At 42.0% G+C, this 11,406-nt stretch overlaps 1 protein-coding gene across 1 annotated transcript in view; it reads left to right on the top strand.

Annotated features, from left to right (window-relative positions):
• The window catches only part of sema5a (sema domain, seven thrombospondin repeats (type 1 and type 1-like), transmembrane domain (TM) and short cytoplasmic domain, (semaphorin) 5A), a 151,765-nt gene extending 141,847 nt beyond the window's left edge, over window positions 1-9,918 (top strand). The window contains 4 exon segments of the mRNA XM_034132482.1: window positions 732-887; window positions 2,767-2,811; window positions 3,973-4,184; window positions 8,662-9,918. Of these exon segments, the coding sequence (XP_033988373.1) occupies window positions 732-887; window positions 2,767-2,811; window positions 3,973-4,184; window positions 8,662-8,781 (533 nt within the window). The 3' untranslated portion in view covers window positions 8,782-9,918.
• Window positions 9,919-11,406: the final 1,488 nt, after the last annotated feature.

Genomic DNA, 11,406 nt, shown 5'->3' with positions numbered 1-11,406 from the left:
ATGCAGCTGAGGGCACACACACACTCACACACACACACACACACACACACACACACACACACACACACACACACACACGCACACGCACATGCACACACACACAAGTACGATTTTGAGGTACTGTCCTTGAATATGTCAATGTATATGTCAGAGGCAAATCTTAAACTTTTTACTGCACTACATTTATTTTACTCATGCAGCTACTAGTTACATTTAACATTAAAATCGTAGGCATATGAAATGTTTAAATGATATGATGCAGTACTGTACTACTAACGTACTCGCTCTACATTTGAAATTGGCTCCATATTGACGATCTACAACAAGTAAAAATAACAGAATAATGTAACCTTCTATAATAGCACACTGCTATGTTCACACTACTATAGACAAAGCCACACAACAAGTGTCTCTGGCAACATTTCCACTCAGTCTAAGTGTTGCTAAAGCCATCTTTAACATATCTATGTAGAAGGGACGGGGGAAATAAATAAATATCAGTGGGTCCTTAAAGTGCTGAAAAGGCCAGTTGAACTTTGAATTGTACAGCGTGTGTCATATGGAGTATTTGTAGACACTATGAACTTTACATCATGACATAGCAATCTGATTAAATTGTCTTAGTATATTCAAGAAGATTGCCTTGGACATGTCTAGTATCTTGAGACTCTGTTATTCCTACTTTGGAGGATCTGAGTACTTTTTAAACGTACTGTCGTTGTGTTTTGCAGAGAGCTGGTCCAAGTGGTCCGAGTGGTCCCCCTGTGAGTCCAACGGGGCGCAGACGAGGGTCCGTCACTGCGACGTCCTGTTCCCCACCGGAAACCAGTGCTCAGGGAACAACAGTGAGACCCGGCCCTGCCCCCCCGACTCTAACTTTATACCAGGTGAACACACACACACACACACACACACACACACACACACACACACACACACACACAGGCCGCTTATGTTTCTTCAGGAACATCGTGGGCACTCGTGCGTGACTAAAACACAGCTTTGAGCACACACACACCTCCCAACACCACCATATGCCCACAGCGGTAATTCAGCTCATTTCCAAGAGTCCTGAGATAATGAAATGCGTTAGCGGTGGCTCTGAGGGACTCGCTGGTCTCAGGTCAGGTTCAGCGACAGGGCAGCTCTCCTGGGGACGGTCGGGATAAGTGTCTTGCTCAAGGACTCTGAGTGCGGAAGGTGATTACACGAGGGCGTGAACCCCAGTGTGACACTTAAGGGCCGTCTCCCTCCTCATTTCAACATCCCCCCTGCTATATTAGTTTCATTATGAGTCAAGGAGTCTTGTCAGGCCAGGCAGAAAGCACTTACACCAGCAGTTTTCTGTTTTTTATGTTGGAAGAAATGAAGGAAATGGCTCCCGAGTGCTGCTTTTTGCACCTGGTCATTCAGGGTTTTTTCTTAATTATTTTCCAAGCATCTTTGTTATAAATTCCCCTTAATTATGCACACGTCTTCATAATGTGTGGACAGTGTGTCCCACAGCTTCTCTGTTGTTTGCTAACAATGCAATCACATATTATTTGATAGAACTGGTCTGAAGAGATAGGAGGAGATCAACTGTATTGATTTCACCCCTGCCGACTTTTAGCTATACCTTTCAAGCTGTCTGCTTTTCATTTAAGAAAATAATTATAATGACCTTTTAACGTGCAAATAATATGCTCTCCTCAAAGCCACCAGATTACAGAAACAGTAACTTCACGTCGCTGATCATCGTAAAGCATTTGACACTTTATTCAAACTCTACAGAAAGGTCTATTCATTTATCTGCATTTGCAAATACATTATGTAATTATGTCGTTGAAAATCTTAGGTCACAGGCTTCTCCAACGATGCAACACAATAATACAGATAAGCAGACAATATTAAAACAATAGGTGTTAAAAAAACTGCATTTACAGTCTGATTTGAGTGGGAAAATATGATAAAAGTAGAATGCAATCACTGTCCAGGGAGGGTAGTGAATAGCCAGTTGAACAGCTGTTTAAATTAACTCTTTCTGAAGGACTTAAAGTTCAGAAAGTCCTTTTAAAACATGAACACACACACACACACACACAGATATCTCACACACACACACGTCATCAGTATTGATATCTGCTTAAACTGGCAGCTCCCTATTGACAACCGGTAATGTGAGACACCTTTAGAGCATTGATCTGTCTTCACACAGATCATTAAAATTCCTCTTTGACCAAAGGATGCTTAGGTTATTAACATTGCATGATTGTGAATAATAAAACCGCTATGAAATGTTTGCATACATTTATAAAAAAGTGGATTTTGTATGCCCTGCAGTTCTTACACTTCAGGAATCACGAATTGTTGGATTAGAATAAACATTTGATCGAGTCATAACTCCGTAACCTTTCTGTGTCAATTAGCAGGGATGTAATAGTCGTGAAAACCCTTCAAAGGTCTTTATAGAATTACCCATTTGCCTTTATACCTTATCATCCATCCACTTTAATGGGAAAGGTAGTCCATTAAGGTTCATTAAAAACGTCTTGTAGTTAATTTCCTTTAATGGAAGCCGATACTTTTCATAAACCACTCCAGGTGCCACAGACGTGATTAGCTGGCGGAGTTTTTTACGATAATCTGTTCCATATTGGGTGCAGCTTTCATCTCCACACTCTGCGTCAAGGGTACCATTTGTCACGCTAACAGGGGTGCGCTTGTACGTTTGTGGTTTTTGGCCCTAATTCTGCTGCCTTTTTGCTGTTTATTCCCCTTCGTCAGAAATCTCGATTGCACGCTCCAGTCAGGAGGAGAGGCGCTGTGGAGGTAATTTATATATGTGTGTGTGTGTGTGTGTGTGTGTGTGTGTGTGTGTGTGTGTGTGTGTAGGAGAGAGGCGGGTAGGATAACACCTGGCCTAGCTTACATACCGTACAATAACTGTGGCTATAAGATTTCCAGCTTTCCAAACCTGCTTAACTCACATAAATCCAGCTGCGAAAACACCCGAGATACGTTGATCGAATCAAATCTAGAGGAAGCCAGAGCTGCACGGGATAAAATGTGCCGAGTTCATTTCCTCTATAAGAAAATATCTTGAGAGAAGCACAGATAACATCTCTGCTTATGTTGTGCATATACTGTCACAATAACTGCTTCTGTTGGACGATATTGTCCCAGAAATAATTAATCTGAAGAAAATCATTGTCATTTAAGATATAATTATAATATTAAAGCATAATCTAGACAGTCAAATAGTCTTGGAAGCATTATGAATGGTCAAAACTGTTGTTAGATGAACACAGTTATAGTAAAACCACAACGGTGTGTCTCACTGCAGCAACAATCAAGATATGAAGAATCTACAGGAGGCTTTAGGGAGTCTTTGCGCCCTGAGTTTTGCCTCGCAGGCTGCTCCTTACATCATTATTTAGCTTGTTGGAGGATGAGATAGGAGCTGTCTGCAGACGATGCTCAGGGCAACAAAACAACCTGTTGTTCTCTTGTATATCTTTCTTTGAGCACAAGTAAAAAGCTAGTCTTCGTGGTAAAATACTCTGACGTGTAACTCATATTTGGGTTGAAATATTTATCTCTTTATCAATGAAACATGATGTTCAGTAGAGAAACACAATGCATCATATCAATTGTTATATAAAACGACCAATATTTTGGCAAAGATTATTGCTTATCAAGCTAACAGTAGAAGAAGAATGCATGTATTCCTTGTTTTTCTACATTTGACTCTGGCCAGAGACTTTCCTTGTGATGATAGTGATGCAGATGAATTCAAATATCACTATTTTGTTGAAGAGTAAAAAGATTTGACTTTTATTTGACAGCAGAGGACAAATTTAGATTCAGCCGATGTCTTTTTATTGCAGAACATTCTATCATTACCATATGTTTTGCAGCTTCAATTACCACTTCCACGTGTGTGCATTGACACATATCCCCTCCTCCTCCTTCTGTCCTTTCTCCTCGCAGACTTCAACCTCTTCCACATGATCGCTGTGGGGCTGAGCAGCTCCGTACTGGGATGTCTGGTCACTTTACTGGTTTACTCTTACTGTCAGCGCTACACCCAGCAGGCGCACGACGCCACCGTCATCCACCCCATCTCAGCGGCTCCGCTCAACACCAGCATCACCAACCACATCAACAAACTGGACAAATACGACTCTGTGGAAGCCATCAAGGTCTGACGTCCACAACACTTCCTTCCTTTAATCACTTTAAAGGTCCCCTATTATACTGTTTTTCATCAATTTATCACAGGTCTCCGATATATACAGAGCCTGTCTCTGATTGGCTGAAACACCAAACAGATCATTGCAGCATCCCATAATCCCCTCTGTTTCAGCCCTGTTTCCAAAGTGCTGATTCTCTGTCTGTTACTTTAGATGAAAATAAGGAGCCCCTCCCCACGCCCCTCTGAGAGAGATTTGGTTACAAAGAACTCAATGGTGCTCTAGGAGGAGATTCAGGTGATAAGGTGGGGGGGGGGGGGGTTACCTTGGTTGGTGATTGGCTAATGGTTACACAAGCCAAAACATCGTTATGACATCATCAAGTGGCCAAAATCTGATCAGCTCATTTTCAGACAGGTTTTTATAGAAATGGATCAGGACAAAAAGAGAGAGAATCTTTGTTCCTGAAACTTTCAGAGTCTCTTTACACAGAGGGGACACATGTTGATGTAGAAGAGACATGAAGAAGAGGGGACACATGTTGATGTAGAAGAGACATGAAGAAGAGGGGACACATGTTGATGTAGAAGAGACATGAAGAAGAGGGGACACATGTTGATGTAGAAGAGGACATGAAGAAGAGGGGACACATGTTGATGTAGAAGAGACATGAAGAAGAGGGGACACATGTTGATGTAGAAGAGACATGAAGAAGAGGGGACACATGTTGATGTAGAAGAGACATGAAGAAGAGGGGACACATGTTGATGTAGAAGAGACATGAAGAAGAGGGGACACATGTTGATGTAGAAGAGACATGAAGAAGAGGGGACACATGTTGATGTAGAAGAGACATGAAGAAGAGGGGACACATGTTGATGTAGAAGAGACGTGAAGAAGAGGGGACACATGTTGATGTAGAAGAGACGTGAAGAAGAGGGGACACATGTTGATGTAGAAGAGACGTGAAGAAGTGGATTTTGCATAATAGGGGACCTTTAATGTCACACACAATAATACAATACAAAGGGGCTTTATTGGCATGACCACATTTTAAAATGCCAAAGCATTCCACAAGTCGTTATAACAAAACAAAAAGAAACACTAAACATAAATGTCAACAATACATGTGACACACACACACACACACACACACACACACACACACACACACACACACACACACACACACACACACACACACACACACACACACTCTCTCTCAGGTGTAGCAGCCTCTTCCTCCAGTCTAACACACTCCTGACTGCATGCCTCCGACTGATAGGCAGCTTTTCTCCGTGTGTGTCTCAGTGTGTGACTTTGTTCTGTGTCAGTGGTCATACACTGCTTTCTCATAACACACTAATGCAATTACTGATAGGTGCGTGGGTAGGCAATCGGATCAGGCGCTCTTGAATCTGCACATTTCCTTTGCTTAGACGGGTTCTCTGAGTCCGGGTTGCATCTGTAATTGCAGACGGTCACGTTGGCAGAGATCCAGATCCTCTCCGGCTACAAACAGCCTCTTATCCTCAGATGCATCGGGCTTTAGTGCCACACTGAGCTGCTGATTAGTGCTTGTCCCACAGCCTCTCTATCTCCAGCTGGCCTTCTTTCAAGGAATACAGTGCTTTGTATTAAAGAACAATTCAATCACACTGGGGTTTCTTACTCAAAAAATAGCTTCACAAGTAACGAATCTGCTAGCATGATTTCAAACCAGTCAAATATGTGCCTCAAAAATGTTCTCTCAAAACACATTTGTGAGATAGTTTAGGCACTAGCAGGCCACGCAAAGACTCTGGCACTAATTGGGCTTCCTGCTGATTAAAAGCTATTGGATGTGCAACTTTTCTAGGTTTTTAAATAGCAGAAAAATATACAAAATAAAAGTTGCTAAGAGCTCGATAAGCTTTAGTTATTTTTGCAACAACTGTTTGCTTTAAATGTTTTGCAGTTTATAATAATACGGTGGCAAATCTGCTTTTTAAAAATGTGTAACGGGTACTTAATGTTGACAAAAGCACATTTTATTTATAGCTAGCTGGGAGATTTCGTTGGGTAATTCCTACGTTATCACGCTCTATAAAACCTTATGACTAGTTTACTTCACCCTTATATAGTGCTAGGTTCAATTGTGTTAGCGGAATATTTAACTGATGAACCAGCACTCTCCCAATTTTGTAGCTAATCAAATGATTGTGAGCTTGAAGTGTTGGTCCTTCCTCCGGCTGACTTTTCATATAACTGGTTTGTGTTATATGTACACTGATAAAGCTGCATGTCCCAGGCAAACGTCAAAGAGGACGACATGTACAGTAGCCTAAAGAAATAGCTTTGTCTTTGAGGTTGAAGCCAGACCAGACTTTTTAAAATCTGAGTATCACTTTCTTTCTAAAGCGCCATTTGCACAACTTCAAAATGTAGAGAAATGAAAAGCTTAACAGACCTTGCATGCTTCAGGCCATAGTTAAGGCTCTTGTTGGACAATCACTGTTCAGGAGTTTAATGAACAGCTTTGTATTACTATAAATATTAGACTTTCCTCTCACCTGTGTTTGATACGCTGTCAAAGCAAGTCTTTAATATCACATATATTACAAACTAAGTACCTGGATCTCTGTTTATAAAAACTACTCCTCAGATATGAAAGTGTTTTGTGAAACTGCCACAGAGTGAGAACAGATCCTTTGGCTCGGAAGCAAACGTCCCGAATGTAATTTAATTTCAGTCAGAATGAAGGTGCGCGGAGCGTTCATCTGTCATGCAATTACAGTCAGAAGCACAAAGCGTAATCCTGTTAGCCGTATTGCAGATAGAGGCGGATATGAATATAGACGGACCGTGTGAAAATACAAAAGGAAAGGCATGACAAATGAACACTAAAAGCACATTCTTCCAATCTTTGCTCACTGACAGTTTGGATATGAAGTGAATTTCCAACCATTAAGTATCTGCACAGCGTTCACAGGGAGGGATGATGAACACCTGATGCCATGTTGGAGGGTTTCTGGCTCAAATCCTGATGTTGATGAGTCAGAATTATTATGCACCCAGACACCCTTCATGCTGGTCTCTGGGCCAACTGGAGTATCTCCAGCAGTCTAGTTTATGATTACACTCTTAAAGTGAAGTTTGTAATGACAGTTGATTATATTTCCAGGCTTCCTGTAACTCAGAATATGGCCTTTAGGGTTTCTTTGAGGATGACTCTTGCCCATTCCTCTCCTCTGCAGCCAGATGTGTCGGTTCTCTTGCCCTTGGACGACCCCGCCATGCACCAGCCTCTCTCTGCTAACATGGGGGTGTCCATGCGTGGCCTGGAGATGTTCTACTAACCTCTACAACATATCGCCTCTTGACTCCCCCTCCCCACAACAACTCTTTGACCCCAACCACTACTACTTCCTCTTCCCCACCGTGCCCCGCCCTTCCACTTCCTGTGTGTGGCAGGTTGGAGTACAGACTCTCTTTCTCTGCTCCCCTTCATCTCCCCATCACCCTCCTCCCTCCCGGCTTGTGAGAAGGCAGTGTATCCCCCCCCCCCTTATTTCTCAAAAAGTGCCTCCATTTGCATGTTTTTTCCATGTTTGTCCTTCTTGTTTCGTCCGCTATTTTTTTTTAACTTGAGAAAGAAAATCCATTGTGATGCTGTTTGATTATGCTCCTCTGATACCTCTCTACCACTTCCCAGCTTAAGCACATTGTGTTTACCGCACAACAACTCAAATGTAATCATTCTTCAGGTAATTACAAACGTAGAAGATGCTAACAAGCGTCGTAGCGCAGCTGTTTAAAAGCAGCCGTGGGGCGTGCTGCAGAGACACGTCATTGCATCCCCTTTGGGTGCAAATCACATTATGAAAACGACGCAAATATATGAGTTTTTTTGTCCAGCATCTCGTTCCCTATCAGTGTCAGTCGGAAACATTCATCAACGGCAAATGCAGCATCATCAAGCGTTCAATTACTCTGCCCCGAGGGACAGCAACACACTGCAGACGAACACATCCATTTGCCAAATTGCTGATGTTGTATTGAGAAGCACATCAGAAGCTCATTACATGTTTACTATGTCACGCAGGGACAGAGAAGATGCCTCCATGGCTCTTCCTTATTGTTGAACAGGAAGTAGACTCTTGATTGATTTGTGTAGCTTAAATAGTCCCAGAGGACCCACAATGCAGAGGGGGCCATGAAACTGCGGAGGTATTAGAGATGACAGAGGTGGACGTACAGACGCACATCAAAATAACTTGTGATGGCTTATCATTTTTTCCAGCCTGTTTGCCAATGCTTTGACCTCGCTCTGTGAAAATGTATGTTTCATTCACTGAGCGGCCTCCCATTGATTTGTGTTGCTCCCTTTTTCTTTTTCTTGTTGAGAACGATGGATTTGCTTTTACCTTGCCATCTAGGCTGAATAATCACGTGATGCATGTGTCGCATTAGTCCAGACTGACTCTTTTTTTCTTTCCATCCACAGGCCTTCAACAAAAACAATCTGATTCTGGAGGAAAGAAATAAGTACTTTAACCCTCAGCTTGCCGGGAAGACCTATACCAACGCATACTTCACCGACCTTAACACCTACGATGATTATTAAGCCGGATTCGGCCCTTCAGACTCTCCCCTTGTCATCCATTTTAGTTTTTTGTGCTTTGTATTGAGATTTGTGACACCATGTGCGGGACATTCCCACTCTCAGACTCTACGGCAGCTGTATAATGAAAACAGACACACAGTGTTGCCACAGAGGGAAATCCCACTTCCTCTCAGGTGCCTTGGGGTACACTCGGAAAACGACATTTTTTTGGGACAAATCTTGCCTTGACTCTCGCTGAGAAACTGGAAGAATACGAGCAAAGAGACTTCGGGGAATGGGATCCCCTTTTAACTTTCCTGTGACGCCTCTCAAACAGACCTGTATTTGTAACGATGGGAAATAACCACAAACTGCTTTTGCATGACCTCATCTGACGTGTTTTTTCTGTTTTGCATGGTTGATTGCATTCCTCGGTTAAAAGACTTGCAAGCAGTTTATTTTTAGCTGGTTTTGGAAGTCATAACAACAAAGACTGTGGAGATGTCTGACGGCTTTTACGATGTCCTGCTGCAGCAACCCAAAAGTCCTAAAATCAGGATGTAGATATTTGAAGTCTGTGGTTGAGTTTGTCCATTTTTCTTTCTGTTTCAGGCTCTCGCGGCTCGCAGTATTTGATCACTCAGTTTATTTTGCCTTCTCTCTTTTTTTAAAGCTTTTTAAGGTGCATATGTTTTGTACAGGATGTTAAGTTTGAAGCCTATGTCTGTAGTTTGTTTAATACATTTACTCAATGTCTCAAGTAAAGAATAAAACATGTCCTTTTAAAAAGAAAAAGCTTATGTGCATTCTGACAAAAGAAATCAGGAGTTATCATATCAGCCGGCATCAAGCTCACCGTACTTTTTTATATTTTTTTGTAAAATGTTTTTGAATTTTGATAGTGTTCGCTATTCCTTTGGCTTCTGAGTTAAAAATGTAATTTGTGAGAGCAGGATGTTCATAGCATTTACTGTACAGACGGAGCGTAGCAAATACTACTCTCCCAACCTAGAGTGCTACCCATTTACTGTAAGATGAAACTCATTCATCAAGTTTCTGTTTAACCAAATATGAGGTTATTCAATGGTTCAGTTGCAACTAACTCTTTTTACATGTTTGCTTGTGTTACTGTGCATAAATTAAAGACTGCTTCGTACACAAATGACTTGTCAGAGTGTGAGTTATAGGGATTAATTGTCATTTGCACAGCTCTCGACAGCTCTAATGAATGACGTGATGGAAGTGAAAAGATCCTCTCTCCTGTCTGCTTTCTCTGACATCTTTGGAGACTTTGTTCCTCGAGCAAAACGCTGAAAAACCACCGCACCGTGAGCACATAAATCACCCGAAACCAGAGCTAAAGACTCCCTCTGCACGGGTTTTTAAAGGAGTCTTCAGCTCTGCAGTGACAAATGGCTCCAGCAGCAGTGGAAGGATACCTGAAGGGTACAGATCACGTCAGGCGGCGGGGTAAAGGTGGAGCCTGGAGTCCAAACGCTCATCTGTATGACGGGCTGTAGCACTAAACACGCTGCTGTTCTCCATCAACCTTCAACCTGACGTCCCATCTGTGTGCGGAGGGTAAATGAGGGGGGTGTTATTATTAATCACCCCGGTGTTTTGTCAGTGGGCGGTGAGGAGGGGGAGAAGCTGATCCAAGAAAAGCACTGCTAGACGATCTTTAATATGATGTTATCACGATGCAATCTTCTTGCAATTTTACACATTTTGCGATACGGTGTCTTTTGATATATTACAATTTATTAGCTTTTTCTCTAATGCAAATTACGCCATTTGTCATCGTCTGTGTTATCTAATATGGTAAAGACTATAAGGATAACTTTTGAAAGTGCATTTCTGATTTATTTAACTTTTGACCAGCTTCCTGCCAATCCTGCTGACCTCGTTTTTCAAAATCTAAGCACCCTCGAATCACCTAAAAAATTATTGTTACCAAAAATTGCATTTGCAACTTTATAAATGTCTATTTTAAAGTTTGATCCTTGCCACCCAACATATTGCGATCTCATGCTATGATGTACTTTCCTCTAACCCTAGAGGACAGTGGGTGCATGTGTGTATGTGTGTATGTACGCATTTCCAGTTTTGGTTGGTAAAGTAATAACTATTAGGGTTATGGTGCTCAAAGACAACCCCAGATTCACTCGCTTTGTGAACGAGATATGTCCACTTGTTTCGTGTCTCCTTTTCTCTTAGATGCATGGTCACGATTCGGCACCTTGTCACTACGTTTTTATTGAGGTTGACTCGCAGAAATGCCACAAAAACAGCCAAAAGGGAAAGAGAAATTATAGGCAGAGAGCAGGGGATGATTGAGGGGTTTTATTTCTGTGAGTCTGTACATTGTTGGTTTAAGGATAAGTGGTGTGAGCAGCTGCATTTCTCTCTCAATATTGGTTCTCCTCACAACACTAAACTTTGATTGATGAATCATCCTCGTACATAATGTACATTTCCCACACACACTCCAGTTCTGCTGCTTCCTTCAGCACTTTGCAGAAACATGAGCTATGTGACATTCCTCTTTGACAGCGAGGCTGAGGACAATAAATGACTTTTCCCAAAGTGCTAAAGGTCACAGCTAAAGGTCAGGAGAGCAGGGCTCGTGCCTGTCGGAGACACTGA

Source organism: Trematomus bernacchii, unplaced genomic scaffold, assembly GCF_902827165.1.
Source record: "Trematomus bernacchii unplaced genomic scaffold, fTreBer1.1, whole genome shotgun sequence".
Classification (NCBI taxonomy): Eukaryota; Metazoa; Chordata; class Actinopteri; order Perciformes; family Nototheniidae; genus Trematomus; species Trematomus bernacchii.
This window is presented reverse-complemented; position numbering and strand designations above follow the sequence as displayed.